The following is a 17,727-nucleotide window of genomic DNA, read 5'->3' on the forward strand; positions in this document are numbered from 1 at the left end:
CGCGGTCCCCTCCTCCCACTCTCTCAGGCAGTCATTCGTGCGCTGCCGCTCCCCCGCCCCGGGCTCCGCTGGGAGCGACAGGACGACGGCGCTGGCTGGACTTGGAGGCTCTGCTCATCACAGTGCGCCTGCCTCCCTCCCTTCCTTCTCCTCCCTCCGTCGCCGCCGCAGTGGAGCGCGATCCCTACACACACACACACACACATACACACACACACACACACACACTCAGAGCGCTGCAGCTCCGCTCGGCGCCTACCTCACCCCCGCGCACCGCCGTGCCGGGCCGCGCCGCGCCAGCGCGGGCAGCGACATCGCTGCGCCCCGGCCGTCGTCACCCAGCCCGGGGCGGGCGAGCTCCCCCCCGCACCCCGCCCCGGCGCACACACGCGCGGCAGCGCTGCCCCTGCAGGCCGCCACAGCAGCCGCGCCGCAGCCGGCGCCGCCCGCAGGCCCGGGGGGACCCGGCAGCCGCTGCCCTTGGCAGACCCTGCGGCGGTGCTGGGGGTCGGGTCTGTGAGCGCTTCCCCCGCCCCCCGGCCGTCCCTCCGCGGAGCAGGTGAGCGGCCCGGCCGGCCCCCGCGGCAGGCGGGGGTGGGCTGCATCGTGCCGGGCCCCGCTGCCGCCCCTTCGCTTTGGTTTTGCTCTCCGGCGGGAGCGTCACGAGGCCGCCGCCGCCTCCCTCCGGCCTCGGCCCAGCCCCCGGCGGGGCTGCCTGGCGCGGGGACCTCTCCTCCCGTGGGGAGCAGGCACCGGCCCGACCGCCCGCGGGCTCCGATAGCACCCGGCGCCCCCCCGGCCCCGCCTCCCGCCCGGGCCGGCGCTCGGAGGTTTGTACCTTCGTCACGCCGCAGCCAGAGGGCCGCGGCCAGCGCGGCCAGGGCGATGACAGCGCCCCGTCCCCACATCCTCGCGGGGCCAAGGCAGGGCCGCTCCGCTCTTACCTCGGCACAGCGCGGGGCTCCGCACAGCCGCTGCCCAGCGCGCACAGCTCATCGGCGCGGCTTCCGCCTCCGCTCCGCCGGGCCGGGCAGGGCTCCGCGGGCGGCCGCGCCCTCGGCACCGCTCCGCGCCTCCCCGCGGGCCGCCCGCGCCCCGCGCAGCACCGGCGGGCGGGGCCGCCGCGGAAGGCTGTGTGGTAGCGCCCGGCTCGGCCCGGCAGCGGAGAGCTTGGAGCGGCTGGCCCGGCCAAAGCCCGGCGCTTTGGGGCTGTCTTCCCGGCCCTTTAATTAGCAGCTCTTATAAACTCCCAGGAATTTATTGCTTCACGCTCTTCCCATCCCTCACCTTGCCAGGTGTTTCTGAGAAAACTCCTCATTTGCAAGTGTGATTTGCTTCTAAGGTGCTATTTCTTGCTCAGATACATCATTTTCCCCTATACAGAGCACTTGCCCTATATTCCACTGGTGAGGCCACACCTCAAGTACTGTGTCCAGTTCTGGGCTCTTCAGTCCACAAAGGAGACTTGAGGTGCTGGAGCAAGTCTAGAGAAAGGAAACAAAACTGGTCTGGAACACTAATCCTGTGAGGAGCAGGTGAGGGAGCTGGTGTTGTTTAACCCGGAGAAAAGGAGGCTCAGGAGAGACCTTATCACTTTACAACTATCTGAAAGGAGGCTGTAGCTAGGTGGGAGTCAGTCTCTTCTCCCAGGTAACCAGTGACAGGACAAGAGGACACCGTCCTGGGACAGGGGAGGTGTAGGTTGTACATCAGGAGGAATTTAATCACAGAAAGGGTTGTTAGACCTTGGAATAGGCTGCCCAGGCAGGTGGTGGAATCACTGTCCCTGGAGGTGGTTAAGGAAAGACCAGATATGGCACTTAGTGCTGTAGTCTAGTTGATATGTGTGTTCCTGTGATTTTATAGCAGCATTCCATTATTATTTTCTTTAAAACACAACAGAGCTGGTGAAACTACCATCTGACGTTCACCTCTGGTCCTGCAGCACCTGCACAGGAGGTGCAGGTAATCTCCACAATGAATCAAAATGCAGTGTCACCCAGGAGAAACTTAATAAGATTATATGCATGAGAAATCTGAAACATTTATTTAAAGCTCAAAACAGGTGTAATTTCTGCTCTAGACTCCTGGGTATTTCAAGGAGTGTTGGTATTAACTTATAAAAGCTTGTAGCCTAATTGGCAGTAAAATGTCAGTGTTTCAATTAATATTTTGAAGGGGTGAAGACAGATAACATTTTCCTTTACTGTCCTGTATTATATATAAGCTGTGGTCAAACAGACCTGCTGGTGTTACCTGGACCAAACCCAAGCATGAGATATTTCTGTCTTTCAGCTTCAGAAGCAGTGCTTAAAACAGCCATGCTCTATGCAGAGTACAAGACGGACAAACTGAACTTTTAGTGACCCAGGTTGATCAGTAACCCATGTTCCGGAGCAGGACCTTGGATACCTGATGACTTCACTGTCAAGCATTAACTTGTTTATTGAAAAGTTGCTCTTCTATAGGTCCTGGTATCTGGTATGATTTTAAAGCCAATACCAAGTCAGTGGATTTTTCCCTTCATTCAGTCAGCACAAGTAATGCTTTTTACCCTCTGATTATCTGAGTGGTAGCCAAAAGATAGATTAAACAATCACATTTAGTTTGCACAGGAATTTTAACCCAGAAAAAAAAATGTTTAACACCACATTTCATACACTCATGTTTTGATTCCAGCTGGAGAGGTAATGAATGTTTAGATTCCCATAACTCTAGCACTGATTAATGTCTGGAAGAGAGCCGGGAAAGAATAATGTGGATGCTGTTTTTATCCCATCAGGTATCCCTACCAAAGGCACATATTGTGCCCAACAAAGATATTGTAATGTTTTTTGCTGAGTTCTCTAGTTTCCTTTGTAGCAGAGGTGGAAAGGAATTCTTCTGATGCTGCAGGCATCATAACTTGTTTGTGGAGGACCAAATTCTCAATTTATGTGTGGAAGAAAACCTAAGGGTGTCTGTGGGCTTCCTCTATGCCACAGTTCTTCATCTTGTTACGCCCAGCTTTGTTGTGCACAACAACTTTTTGTAACCACGGGAGTGTAAAATGTTTGAGCAAAACACGTTGCCACTTCCCCAACATTCTCCTGCTCTGTGTCTAACTCAAGGTACCTTCTTCTGGCATAGTACTGGCTGCCATCTCCATACCTTGTACAGTATAAATCCATAATTTCTGATGCCATCTCTGAGTGCATCAACAGCAACACTACTTAACCAGCAGATGAGGCAAGGGAAAAGGGTCTTTAACAGAACTGCAGAAGGTGGGAGGTGTATGAGGCAAAAGTGCACACTCCCACCAGAGACGCAGAGAAAAAGCAGCTGCAAGAGGCACTTATTTCTTCAGGTATATACTGTGCTTGTCCAGTTTTTTTGTTTGTTTGTTTGTTTGTTTTTGTTGTTGTGCTTTCTGTTCTGAAAGTCTTGTCACTTTCTCTGTGTGTCCCTCTTACATGAAAGGAGAAACTACCTTGCAGAGTTCCATTTCCTTCTTCGTCACAATCATTCTGGCTTCATTGCCTATTGCTGACCCCTACCTCTTCCTCAGAGTCTTGTCCCTCCTTCCCTAGCTCTTGATCTCAACCTTGAGTTCCGACATTTCAGCCCTTCCCTAGCTGCGCTGTCAAGGCACCATATCTTCCTCATTAGTGGATTAACTACTGTAACCTGTACCTCCCCTGCTACACAAAAAAAAAAAAAAAAAAAAAAGGGGCATCAGTAGCCAGCCTGAGAATGTCCTACTGCTGTAAAGGTAGACAAGAGCTTGGAGGTTTGGCTTTGTAGTAGATGGCAGCAGTCACTGACAGCTGGTGCTTGCTGGGAACAAACAGTATGGGGAGTGATGGACTGTAAGCTAGATGTCCCTAGGTGGAGACCCCAAAATAGTGACCATTCAAGACCATTTTTTCTTCTGCAGGTTCCTGATGAATCCTTGTTGGCTCTTTGCTCCTGATGACTTTGCACCCACTCAGCACTTCAGTCCTTTCCACCCATTTGGTAACTGTTGTGCAACCCTGCCTACCAAAGCCATTCCAAGGTGAATGTGGACACCAGATGTCAATAGCAGAGTTTGCAACATCCTTTGATTGCATTCTCTCCACTCAAACAATTGACAGCCTGTACTGGAATCACCATTTAATATCATAAATATTACAAACATATCCCTGTCAACATATGCATATTAATAATTGCAATAGGAGGTTTAAGCATGCATGTGGGGAAAGGTAATGGAAGAACTCAGAAGTAATAAGTAGCTCTAATTGAAACTGCCCTTAAAATACCACCAAGGATTTCTTTGTTGTTGAAATGGGAATCTGGAAGCACCTTTCATTGTGAAAAAGATAAAGGAAGTACTAATTTCATTTGAATGATTACCTAGCTAAATTGCAGCTGTTAGAATTGATAGTGGTGATAGAGAAGGCAGAAATGGTATAGGTGTTCTGATAACAAGAGGGCAAATCCTGCAGGTGTTATTAATAGTGCTATTTACTGTTTTTAAATTGAGTGGAATTAGCATGTTTTACACCACTAGTATGTTTATCATAATACAAAATGTGGCTATTTGGTGTAAATTTTAATTTACTAGTTTGATGTCTCTGTAGGCCAGAAAGAAACTAGGAACACTTGAAGCTATAGTAATTATTCCTGTCACTTCACTTTGTGTATTTTTATTTTCAAGAGAAAGGATAGCTGGAAGAAATTGACAGCAAGCTGTTACAAGAACACATCAACATGGCTTTGGTTTTCCTATAAAATTTACTAAACAGGAATGTTGTATGGGCTGAAAAAGGAAAAGAAAACTATATATGGAAAGAAACAGACCGACACCTGATTAAATACTGTGTTAAAAGTTTGTCCCTACAGTTTGTAGGGATACTGGGTAATCACTAGGTAATTTTTGTTTTACTCAAAGTGAACAACACTCTTTCTGCTGAGTGTTAATGGTGGAAAAAATAAACATGAAGGAAACAATAAAAAGGCTGTTTCTGGTTTGTACTCTTCTTAGAGCAAGAAATAATAATGATCTATGTAGTGCAAGAGAAGTGAAGAAGGTTTTTTGGGCTCACCCAAATCCTTCAAACAAGTTCCTGATATCTAGTGCAAACAATTATGTAAAACCTCTTAAGCAACAACCAAAGTGTTAAAATAAATGGCCTCTTTTCCAACAGAGATTAATGAGACTCTCAGAAAGTTGATACTGGGCAGTTACACAGTTTTTTTAAAAACTGCTTTATCCTGTTCTTTGGTGGCAGAAGATAACATTTGCCAAATCCATTAATTTACACAATTTAGAAGACTGCTATTATTATGAAATAAACAATTTATATAATTTTTTTTACTATTCAGTAATGTAATTTACACATTATTTTAGTTGTGTTGTAGCTGAGCTGGAAGGCTTTGCCTGAGCATCGTCTTACCCATTGTATATATACAAATGTCAGCCCCTTGCTCAAAACTGTTTTATGTTTATTTAAGAGGCACAAATACTCAGAATGATGGACAGATTTATAAAAAATAAATTGGTTTTACCTTAAGTGATACAGCTCAGTTCAATCTTGGGAAATCATAGTGGATATTAACTATAACTGCTGGAGGAAGGCTACATGCTGTATTCACAAAGGGATTTGAACACTGAAAGGTTCCTTTTTCAGGTGCCTCACTTCGCTGGGATTTTTCTCCCTGTAATGTGTTGCTAGTTATCTCATAGAGCCAGCATATGAACTTTAGCAGTTGTGTCTCCAGGTTTCTCTGAAGACTCTGTAGTTGCTTCCCCTGCAGCCCCTAAGCTTTGCATTTGTAGTCAGGCTCAGATTGCTGTAATGCCACGGGTGATGTCTGCCTCCAGTTGCTTCTGGAGTTGTGCATAATCTTTTGCCCACAGGAAAAAGCTGTAGTTCTCTTTCCTCCCTGTGAGAGCAGTTCCTATTATGTATTCCTGAGCTCTCATATATAGAAAATATATTCTAGTCCTTAATATGCCTGCACTTCAATTTGCAGGTGTTGGAATTAAACATACGTACCCTGGTTTTGGTTACAGCATCTTCTACTTCAAAGTCAGCTTATATGCATGTACATTATTACTTCCTGTGACTGCCACAGCTGTGTAAGTGTATGGGCAGCAACACTTCATTTTCTCTACACCAAGGCCAGCTCTGCAAGTTCTATTGGGATAATTAATCCTATTGTGGGAGGAGAAGGTCATGTAGAAATAAAAGCTAAAATAGGGTAAAAGGGTGGATAGAACTATGTCGTTATAAAGATGACACATCCAAATGATGATGTTCCTTGCTGTATGGGAATAGCTATCGCAGTATAAAGCACCTTTATATAAATACAGCTGTAGACTTGACATGTCAGAACTTGAGACAGCAGGGAATATCTGTGGTGAAACTTGGACACCTTAGCAAGCAAGAACCATTCCAAGCCCTGGTACTGTGGTGGGGGAAACTGTGACAGAATGATAACTGGAGTGTCTTTAGTGGCCAAAACTCAGCAGGGCATGCAGGGCTCCATTGAGGGTGTAATATGATTGTGCATCATCTTCAACCTGCAGCATTGGCTGATCTCCTATCATGCTAACCCACCCCTTCAACACCATGCAGAGAGATGGGGTACCCCCTCTTCAGCTACCTCCACTCTGCAAATGATTCCAGGACATTGCTCTTACCTTGCCCGTTCTTTAGTGATACATCCCATTCCCTCAGGCTAGCACCCCTAATATTGCATCCCTACTCTCCACATTATTTTCTCTTAAATACCTCCTTGTCCTAATGTAGAGCCCACTTTGATCCCTGCTCTTGGTTTTCTTTTATGAAGTGGATCCCAGCACTATGCTGAATGTGAGGGAAAGGCACCACAGCTGGACACTGAGCCTCCCACACTTTGACCAGATTGCTGAACATTCCCAAACAATACTGCACATGTCACAGGTGAGCAGTTTGTGCAACTGGTAACAGCAGGGGACCAAATCTGTAAGATACCTTCAGTTCAGTTGTCAGCTGGTGAGTTACATGCTGTAAAAAAGCTTTTTAAGACACTGCCTTCTGAGTGGCCATGAAGGCTTTCTCCCATTATATGGAAACCAGATTATTGCTGAACTTATTTGATCCATTCATAGGGAGTAATAAAATATACATTTTGCTCAGTAAAACTCCATCTGGTCTCTGAGATATATTGGCATGGCAAGCATCCACCTTCCATTGCTGTCACTTGCAGTCCCCATCCAGCCATTTATCAGTTCATCTGTCACAAGAAGCAGAAAGATTCCCCTTGCATAGACAAAAAGTCACCTCCCTGAGGCATCTATTTGGGCTACTGGAGTGGCACATTTTAAGGCTGTAACCGCCTAAAAAGGATTCATGAGACTGCCCCTTCTGCTCAGGTATTCAGAACTGTCTCTGTACAAGGAAACTGTATAATGGGGAGGAAAAGCATTGGGAATTGAAAATTAATCACTCTTGTTTTTTTCTGTAAGAGCTCTTTTGTAATGCTTTAAGAGCAGACAGGAGTTAGCTGGTTAGGAAAATCAGACTGAATGCCTTCTTTTAAGATAAAAGGTGATTGATTTGCAGCTGTGCAGACACAGTCTTAATCTACCTCATGTTTATCAGGTTCAAAGGCACTTTTATCAAATTCACCAGAGAAAAAGAAGTGCTGCAGGTTTGAGCTTAACTATCCTACTGGTACCTGTAGGTCAAGGCTGAGACCTTCAGGTCTTTCCTTTCACAGAGGGTGACTGACTTCTCTCTTGGTCTAAGTTTATTGAAGCTTCTGGCCTCTTGCAGTTCCTTGTGATTACAAAACTGACTCAGTTACTTTTCAGAAGCATCACATTATTTCAAGACAAAAATATTACTGAGTAGTATCAAGTTTGTCAGGTTTAACTGATGCTTGGGGTTATTAATTTTTATGTTGTGTGTTTCTGAAATTTTGCTGCTCAGACATGCCCTGTCAGTGTGCTCTTCTCCCTCCCTGCTTTTTGCCCTATCGAGTCAAAAATCCATTATCATGTTGCTTGAGGGCATTAAGCTTCCCAGTCTTGTTCAATTGTAAGATTATTCTTAACTACACTTTTAGGTTCTCAAAAGGACACCTATTGATCCATTAACCTGTGAACATTTAATGTGTGGGGGATCTGGAGATAAAATTTTTACTTTTTCTGGGCTTTCAAAGTCTCATGTCTTTTTGTAAAAGAGACTCTTAGACCATTCAGTGTGGATAAAAAGGCTCAGAACTGGAGGTCAGAGTGACAGACAACAAAGTTGACCTAACTGCGGAGGTGTGTGAGGACTGTTTCAGAGTAGTAGGAAAAAATGGGAATAAAGGAGGTCAAAGAGTTTCAGAAGATGCTTCTGACCGAGTATTTTTGCCAGGTCCTGAGCTGTAATGGGAAATATGGAGTGTAATTCAGCTTCAGATTGCAGACGTCTAAATTTAGGTATTAAATATAGGTGACTGCCTATGAGCCACATATCTCAAGTTCCATTTCAAGCAATGGAGATCAAGTCCTTAGAGTTACTGGGGCCTGGAGAGCTGTTGAGCTCATCCTAAATTAGACACCTACCAGGCCAGTCTGTCAAAGACCCAGTCGTGCTGCTGCTGAGATACTTCTCAGTTCTTAAACTTTGACAAGTCTATTTGGTACATCCCAAGATGCCCAGGCTTCCCCAAAGACAGAATAATCACACATCTCTCTGGTGACTGTGTTGGCAATGGGAAACTATGATTGTGTTTGCCCAGCCAGAAACACACCAGATGGTTGGAACAACTGAGTGTAATGCATCCTTTGGGGCAAACCTCCTTGAATTTCCCAAAACCTGCCTGTGTACTTGCTCATTATACATGATAGACACAAGAAGGATGTAAACATGACATCAAGTGCTCCTGGGCAGCCAAAGAGCCTCGTCTGTTCACAGTCTTTCTGCCAGGCCTGCTTACTATCATGGCCATAGTCTCATCTGTGGGGCTGTGGACAAAAGCTGCAGGACTCAGGGCTCTTTGGTAAGAGTGGCTGGATATATCTTAAGTAAGCACTATCAACTGCTAAAATATGGCAGAATAACCCTGGCACTGCATACACATGGATTATGTATGGAACATATAGGGAAGGCTAAACCAAAATTTTATAGCTCCAGCACTAACATTTATAGCTCACTTGTTTGCCAGAGAAAGGGCATGTTCATCATGTATTTCTCTTTTAGCTTACCCTCTACTCAAAAGGTTAAAAAAAACAAAAAGAAAAAGCCCAAACACACCCACAATGACATGATCAGAACTTATTTTTATCTCATTGTTTGTAGAGTTCACTTACAGGGTTACAAATCTTTTTGGTATATTGCACAAGAATTACAAGAATTCAACTACTAATGAATTTTAACTATAGAACATGAGTACTGAACATTTCTGGGAATACAGCATATTCATACTGTTCAACATAAAATGTGTGAATACACGAATACTTAGCAGAGTATGTTAAGAGATACCATCAGTTAATATAGGAGAATATATAAGTAATTGACTGGTTCTTCATGAGAAGATTCTTGGTCCCTCACTGCTCATTGCACATTCCCTTCACAAGGTATTTGTGGTACCCATCTGACTTGAAAACATCGTCACTTTTGTCTGTGCCACTGTTTTTACACGGTCTTGCCCTTTCTTGCTGTTGTTAGGCTTCTGTTTGCAACTAAAAGCTGCTACTTCCATCTGCTGTGGGCAAAAATGTGCTTCTGAAAGACTTTCACTGTCCCTTGGCAGCGTGCCACAGAAATATTTCTGCACAAAAGCAGTAGCTGTCAGTGCTGGATTTTAGGGACTGAGGGATCATCTTGAATACTTTACAGCATACTTTTATATAAATTATTATTAGGTTCCTGCAGAATTTTCTGGGCCTGGACCTCTGAGCCTATTACATTTTCAAGGTGGGCAAAGTGACTGATGTACAGCTCACTGTCTATGCAAACACAGAGCAGCCTGACAAGCTGCAGTGCTATGAATCTGCTTCCTTTTCTTACTTTTAAGAGATCTTGAAAGAGAAGTGTTTAATCTTTTGCAGCCCATACTTATCACTGTACTATTCAACAAAATATTCTCTCCAATACCTTTGTAGTGATTACTGACAGCACAATTCTTTTGATTGTTCATCAGATTTATAACCTGAGACAACACTTGAGTGGGCACAAACAAGCAGACGGGAAAACAGAGAAAACTGAGAAGTAATTAATGGTCAGCATGGGGAGGACAGTACTTCAGCACACCTGCAGCATAAGAGTTTCAAGATTTTTGCTGGAAAGCTTTGAAAAACACAACACATTCACTCCATAAATGCTTGTGGTATCCTTCACTCATAATGTGATGGCTGAAGGAGGAAGTGCCAAAGGGATGCACTGAGAAATGTAACACATGAGCAGTTATTGGCTGGAATCAGCATCTTTATGGAGAGTGAGGGATAACAACACAATGCAAACATGCTAAAGAGGTTTGTGAAAATGAAGACAAGGATGTATTTGATGAGCAAGAAAAAAGAGCAGAGAATAAATGTGTGGAGTTCAAAGTCAAACTAATGGAAAGCACCTGAAATAAACAAATAGAAGGCAGGAGCTGTTAACATAATGTGGTAAGGTTAACTCAGCAAGTCCCTAAGCTGCTGGTTATAGAAGAAAGAAAGGAACCCTCTCTATTTCTAGGTTTTTGCTCATCTCTGGCTGTCCACAGGTGATTTCAAGGAGTGCAAGGTAACGTAAATACAAAGGAGAAATCTTGCAAGTTAGGAAGGGTTAGGAATTTGCACTGTCAAATATTTTGGAAACTTTGCACTGAAAAGTAACTGCCTCTACATTATTTTCTCTATTTCTCTAAATTTCTCCGCATTTTCTCACCTAATGACCAGCAGTACAGTATGTGTTCAGACACCATGTTTTTTTTACCAGGACAAATAGGAGAATAAAGAATGTATATAGGATGTATATAGGATATATATAGGATGTATATAGGATGTGGAACTCAGCACCAGAAACTTATCTGTATTAGTCACAAATGTCTTAGTCTTAGTTAGCTTGCTAGAGAAAAACTGTGACATCTGACTAAGACACTGGTATCCAAATAAACCAAATTCATGCACAGTCTACATCAGATTATTTGTATGATACAGAAATCTCTTAAATTTGCTGAATTTTCCCTCCAACCCCTCAGCACCTTGTGTGCTACATGTTACCCCCAGAGCTTCTCTGCCATCAGAGCCACTCACCATCTCTTAGCATTTTTTCCCCCTTAATATAAAATGAAAGAAGTTTTGAAGCAAAAATTTAAATGCTAAAATTCTCTTCACCCAGCTCTTGTAATTTAAAATTTGACCTAATAATCTAAAACTCAATCTACTGATTCAATTCAGGGTGAATAAATTGAGAATGGTTCCTTTAATTTCTTGGAAATATGTATGTACTTACATTTGCAAAGATATTGTAAACTCTTTAATCTACAACTTCAATTGTTTTTCTTCACCTCAATATCAAAACCATGGTTCAGCTCACTAGAGGGAAAATCCCGTATTAATAGTCATTGATTGCCCACATCAGGGGACCTGGCAGAGGACATCACTGCCCACTCCTTTCTCAGGTATCTAGGCTCTCCTTGGGTGGAAAAGATGTCCAGGGAAGGATAAGCAGCACAAACATCTGGCTTTCCCACTCATGTCGGGGTGGAGTCAGAGTGGATATCTACTGACATTGTACATGTTGTTTGATCTATGACATATATTATACCGAATAATTTTTCTCTCTCTCTCTCTTTCTTTTGCAAGAGTGGTAACATTTTTTGAGCTGTCAGACACAGTCTGAAAATCTGAAACTTCTTTACAAAACAGGTCACAAAACCCAGGATAGGGAAGACATTAAAAGGACTGTATTCAAAGATCTTTAGCAGCTGTTTCTGTCTCTTTCCTGTATTTTTATACTAATATTTTGAAATTTTATGATGTGTTTTTAATACATTTCCTTCATTTATTGCTGGAGAATATTAACATATTATTATTGAGCTGTTTAGGTGTCCATGGCCACTCTTCTCATTATTCTTCTCATTTTTAATGTGTTCATTAATACTTTTGTTTCATTTTTAATGTGTTCATTAATACTTTTGTTTGAGGGAAATAAAAGAAGCATAGATATAATGATTTGCCTATATAGCAAGCTTCAGAAAAGCTGTCTGTGTTTCTGAGCTCTCAGATTTAATTCTATCTGTCCCTTTAATGTCAACTGAACACTTAATACTGATGAGAAGACAGCTGGCTGCTCAGACATGGATGTACAACATCTGTTGGCTGCTCTATGAGCATAAGACTTGGAACAGCTTCCACTCACTGTGCACCTGACTTTTTTGAAAATGATCCAGTTTTTGTGTTTGTGAACTGATTTGATGCCTTTATTCATCACAGAGCATCTCCTCATCCCTTCTTTATCCATCCTTGAATGTGTGCCACACCATCTGAAAATAAAAGATTGAATTGGAAGGATGACACTTGTTTTTTTAGCTTTTTCACAGTTCTTCAAATATTTTCTTTAAAACAAAAGTAAATGAGTTTTGGAGTGCCTGCTAGTCTGTGTGACTCTTTGTTACCCTTGCCACAGGTGGCAGAAATAAGAAAATGAAGTGCCCAAATGCTCACAAGCGTAGAGCTATGAGCGAGGAGATGCTAAAGAATCCACATAGGGATGGAAAGTCTCTGTTTCTGCAGCACCTGAGCTGTGTGGTCTCACTTCTTTGATGAAGAAACAGGTAAAGCTTGTGGCTAGGAAGAGTGCCTGAGAGATTAGTTAAATCAGCCGTGTGGGAATCCATTGCAATAAAGAAATGTAAAGCTTCTAGTCCCCTGAATGTAGCTGGATAATCCTCCAGTAAGGAGAAATATTTTTGGGGCTGTAACCTGCACTCAGGATGCTTTGCATGCTGCTGGCAGCTTCCAGCAGAGCGTCACAAGGTGTGTTGCAAATACTGAATGTGTGCATATGCAGATGATGACTTTCTAACTCTGAAAATGCTTTCTTTCCAGCACACAACACAGGCATGTCATTCCATGCCACTGTGAATATGTCCATACAGTTTGCTAAAATCATCCTTTATGTTAAAGGAGTAAATGGGGACATGGGAACTTTATTTACCCTCAACACAAAAGTAAGAGGGGATGCATGTCATTGCTTCTTTCCACTTCACCTAAGGCACTTTCTCAGGACAGGACCTGCACAGACATACACACTTGTATAATCTCCATACACACCCATATAATCTCAAATGCAAACTGATTTTCAGGGTGGGTGGGGAGGTGTTAATATACTCAGTCTTAGGCACAGGGCTTGCAGACCCAAAGCTGGGAAGGTAAATTCTCCTGGGACATGCATTCCCAAGCAGCTGGCTGTAGATATTGTCAACAGCATGACATCCAAAATTCCTATAACTGTGTTTGCTGGCACATCACTTGAGTGTCTTGGTCATTGTTACTGTCTGCAGATGGTGCTTCATGAATGCTTCCACACATGTTCTGGGCTGAAGTTATCTTACTTGAGTGAGGGTGAGGGGAGCTTACTGGGATAGGTACTAGGTGTTATCCAGGGTCCAGCCTAGCTGGGACTTTGGGTTTGGCCCAGAACCTGTAGGTATCATTGCTATAGAAATAATCCTTTTTGCCTACTTTGTCAAGATATGAGAGGATTTAGGCTATAAGCATTTCAACAGGTGTCTGCTCCTTCCCTTTGACAGGAAGAACAAGATTTCTTCCTTTAGCTGGTCTACTGTAGTCCATAGGTCAGGAAAGCAAACCCACTTCATCTGCTTTTTAGCTACAATAAACTGTGAATTGGAACACCTAAACTATGTGCTTGATTATACTGGTCCTCTTCTAGGTGTGTATGGATTTGAAATTTTTTTGTGGTATTGTGACTTTGTCAGGTACCTTTTACACAAATGTGAGGAAATATGGGCACAACAATTTCCATTTTTTTATTGTAGGCAGAATCAGATTTGAGCTTATGTCTGTGGTTGTGGTAAGGCTAGAGTCTGCATGTGATGGTATCCAAATCTTCTTGACATGCATTCTCCATGAAGTCTGAAAGGTAAGGGTAGAACCCATTTGCTTTAATTCGGGTGTTTGAAGGTGATATATTTAGCCTTAGATTACATTATAGTCTCTTTTCATAAGCAACGAACAGGGAAATGTATCATCAAAGCTGATATGTGTCACCCTAAAACAAATGTCTGTAAGAAGTTAAGCAAGTATAAGGGACAATTCCTCTGTTTCCTTCCATTACCCTTGAAGAGGGCATGGTGTACTAGCTCTGGCTGCTGTGGATGACTGTGGGTTGGTGGCAATATTTCAGTGTTTATGGAACTTGGCCATAGAATCCCTCTTCACAGATGACAGAAGTAGAACACAACTGTGATGGCTCTCTCTCAACTACGACAAGAATAAGAGGCAGCAGGACCTGGGATGACAGACATTTACAGTGACCATCCGGACTGGATGGCTCTCCTCCAGAAGCGACGAGGAGTGGAACAGCTGACTTGTTAATAAATATCTACAAATGTTCATCTCACATTTATTATGCCACCCGGAGATGAAACCCTAACCCTGAATCTAACTCTAACCCTAGGAGTACCAGCTAAGTTATAGATATTTTATTTTTCCATTATCCTGAAGAACAGAAATAATGCCAGCACTGAACTTATGCTAGAGGAATTGCAAAGAAATAACAACCAAGTACCAACCAGAATAGTAACTCATTGAGAATTACAGAATACTAAGGGGATTGCAATTTAAAAGCAGCTTTCATGAAGATAAATTCTGACTAATTTTGTGTCCTTTTTTTTTTTTTTTTTTTTTTTTGGTAGCAAATTAATGAAGGGAGAAAGAAAAGGAGGCAAATAATTTACTGGCTGAACTTTTACACAACAGGCAGTAAAAGAAACTTGAAAACCATTGGGTTGCAGGAGCTGTTTTGTCATTAATCAAAACTTGCAAGATAAAGGACACAAAGGGTAATAAAATTAGTTTGAAATGAGGTTAAACTTGAATTGTTCAAGTCACCACTACATGTAAAATTTGCTTGTGTGCTATCATCAGAGTTAAAACAGAATTAGCCAATTATTATAAGAAGTTGTATAATTAATTAGGAAACTGTTACAGATCTAAAAAATTATTCAGAGTCTAGCACTTACTTTCATCAAACTTCATTTTATTAATCTGTGCTGTGAAAATTTCCTACAATACTACTTTATGCAAGAATCTCTTGGAGTGAAGAAGGATTCCATTTCTTCATACAAATCCCTGGAATACCTCCATTTGCTAGGTTTCAGGTTCTGCATTTTTTGGTGCCCATGGAGTAGGATGGGAGTGCAGCTGGTTGCAGCTGCTCGTGCTTTATACCTCTCGACATCGTAGAGCCTGGCTGTGAGCCGTGAGCGTGCCATCACGAGTATGTTGTCTTGAACATTTGGCTAGAGGCGTGCAAAATAGAAACCCTGATGCCTGAACAGTTGCACTGACCAGGTGTCCTTGGAGGTTGGCTGGGGACACAGATGCTTCTTTTTACACTTTCTAGGAAGCATCCGGATGCAATTGAGCGAGCTAGGAAAAAGAATCTGTTCTTCATTCCTTGGAAAGCTGAGGTAGTGTGGAAGAAATGCTTCAGGTTTTCCAGAATGTATTCCTAAAATGGTTTGGTGAAGAAGAAGCATGTCTGACCAGGGAAATGGGCAACACGGTATCATGTTTTTGGAGGGGTGAGGTGAGTGGAGGAACTCCTGCCCTGTGGAAATTACCCCAGGTTGTTCTTCGATGCCTTCTGGGCTTTGTGGTATCACAAGGGTGTCACACAATGGGAGCCACAGAGCCTGTCACTGGTAATGTTACCATAACTTGTGGAGCTAGTTTTATTTAACTGCCTTTCCAACTGGCTGCTAGAATTGAGTGGAGAAAGTTTTGGGGGGGGACAAGCATCTGGCAGAAGCATTTCCTTGTTTACAAGGATGAGAAAAGTGGGTGTAATTCAGTTTGAGAATTTCTTAATCTCATTTGAGTTCTGCTGAAAACAGAGTCTTGATCTTACCTGTTCTTTTTGCACACCCCTGTCCTTCAGCCCTTGGAAATACAAAGGCTTTCTGGACAAGAATATTTTCTGTAGCTGAGGGAGCAGTGGGTAACCAAGTGATCTGCTCCAGAACCACAGTCAGCATCACTGACACAACCATTAAAGCCAGAAAAGTGCATGCAAGAAAAATTTGTGAAATATCATGGTCATTAGCCTGACTCTTTGCAGTAATTCTTAGATTGTCAAATAAACTGTTGAAGATTAGAGCTTTGTTATTCTCTTTATTGTAGGCATAAACCAAGGGATGGAATAGTGAGGAAATATAAATAAAGTCACTCCTAAACTTTTGACCAGGATGGCATATTACCAAGAAACTATTGAAGACTTTGCAACATCCCCCCCTTTTTTTTTTTTAATACTTTCATGTGGGGTGAGGGTCTGTAGTGACGCAGAGTCCCCAGGCAGGTGCCAAGAAGAGCTGCTGTACTGCAAAAACCAGGCCTTTTTAAGCAGTTAGTCCATTATCAGCTGCATACTTTTAAATCATAACAAATAAAATTCAACCAACCACCATACACCAGGATGTGAACATGCCATGATTACATAACTTGTTTTTCTACCCCTAATTCAGCTGAGTCTCTTCCCACAGTCCTTTTCTGCTTAGCCAAACTAACAGGCCTGAGCCATGATTTTACAAGGCCTTCCCTTTGTAAGGTTTTACCTATATGCAACACCTTCAGGTTAAAATGCCAATGGAATTAATAAAAATTAGGAGTGTTCAGCAGAGCAGGAAAGACTGCAGAGTGCTGCTGCTGCGAAAATTAATAGAGACATTCTGGAACCCTGCCTCCATTGCATGACTGAGTCTGTAACCTCAACTATTGAAAGTTCATTATATATGTAGCTTTGGGGGATTTAATAAAGTGTTTCAAAGATTGGAGATTATAAGAAAAATGAAAAATAAATTAAATATGTTCATTACAGTATCATTGCTTCATTTTGCCTTCAGAAACCGGCACGTACGGTTTGGCTGAATAGACATGGAACAATTTATTTTGATCAGTATGAAATACAACCCATTTTACCCTGCTCCTCTTACTCTTTCCATGGCTCAGGTTGCATGGAGTTTGATTAATGTGCATGCTTTATATGGGGTAATTTTTACTTTTATATCCCCTCCCATAGCTATATAAAAAGTCAGCATCTAGCGTGGATGGGAACTCCTGTGTTAGAGAAAACACACACATGTGCATTTTTTCTTTCCCTGAATTTTTCTTCTATGGTTTTGAAGGACTTAACTTTCAAGCTCCTAATTTTTGCTCTTTAGTGAACATAGTATTGGGCTAGGAAGAGAGCAAGCCTAGAAATGAGTAATCAGCCAGAGTCTTCAATAGAATACCACCCCAACAGCTACAGACTTGGTCTTATGGGATGCACTTTAATATAGTCTCTACAACTAGCAATTGAAGGCAACAAATATCTTTTTGGCCCTACCAAGACCATTTGATGTACTAATCTAGTTTTAGGTATCCAAGTAAAACCTGTTGCTCCCAATGGTCTATATTGTTGTGTCTGGAGTGTGTGCATTTAATTGGTAAATAAAATTGAAACTGATGGATTATTTTTGTGGTAATATTTATACCACTGATAAAACACA

At 42.6% G+C, this 17,727-nt stretch overlaps 1 protein-coding gene and 1 long non-coding RNA gene across 9 annotated transcripts in view; one reads left to right on the forward strand and one right to left on the reverse strand.

The window, feature by feature from the left end:
* NAXD (NAD(P)HX dehydratase) overlaps positions 1 to 1,320 on the reverse strand; it is a 50,993-nt gene extending 49,673 nt beyond the window's left edge. For 3 of the 8 annotated variants that reach the window (XR_003961851.4, XM_072933593.1, XM_030280187.4), the window contains exon 1: positions 260 to 462. Coding sequence is in view for 4 of the 8 variants with exons in the window: in XM_072933593.1 (XP_072789694.1) it covers positions 260 to 315 (56 nt within the window). In the remaining 4 variants the exon portion in view is untranslated. Of the gene's footprint in view, positions 1 to 259; positions 463 to 838 lie in introns of those variants that run through there. The other 5 variants (XM_030280197.4, XM_030280204.4, XM_030280237.4 and 2 more) reach the window with 5 other exon arrangements.
* LOC140684749 (uncharacterized) lies at positions 436 to 5,530 on the forward strand. Its single transcript, XR_012057478.1, has 2 exons — positions 436 to 559; positions 3,917 to 5,530. It is a non-coding gene; the product is annotated as an uncharacterized lncRNA (long non-coding RNA).
* Positions 5,531 to 17,727: the final 12,197 nt, after the last annotated feature.

Source organism: Taeniopygia guttata, chromosome 1 (genome assembly GCF_048771995.1).
Source record: "Taeniopygia guttata chromosome 1, bTaeGut7.mat, whole genome shotgun sequence".
Taxonomy (NCBI): Eukaryota; Metazoa; Chordata; class Aves; order Passeriformes; family Estrildidae; genus Taeniopygia; species Taeniopygia guttata.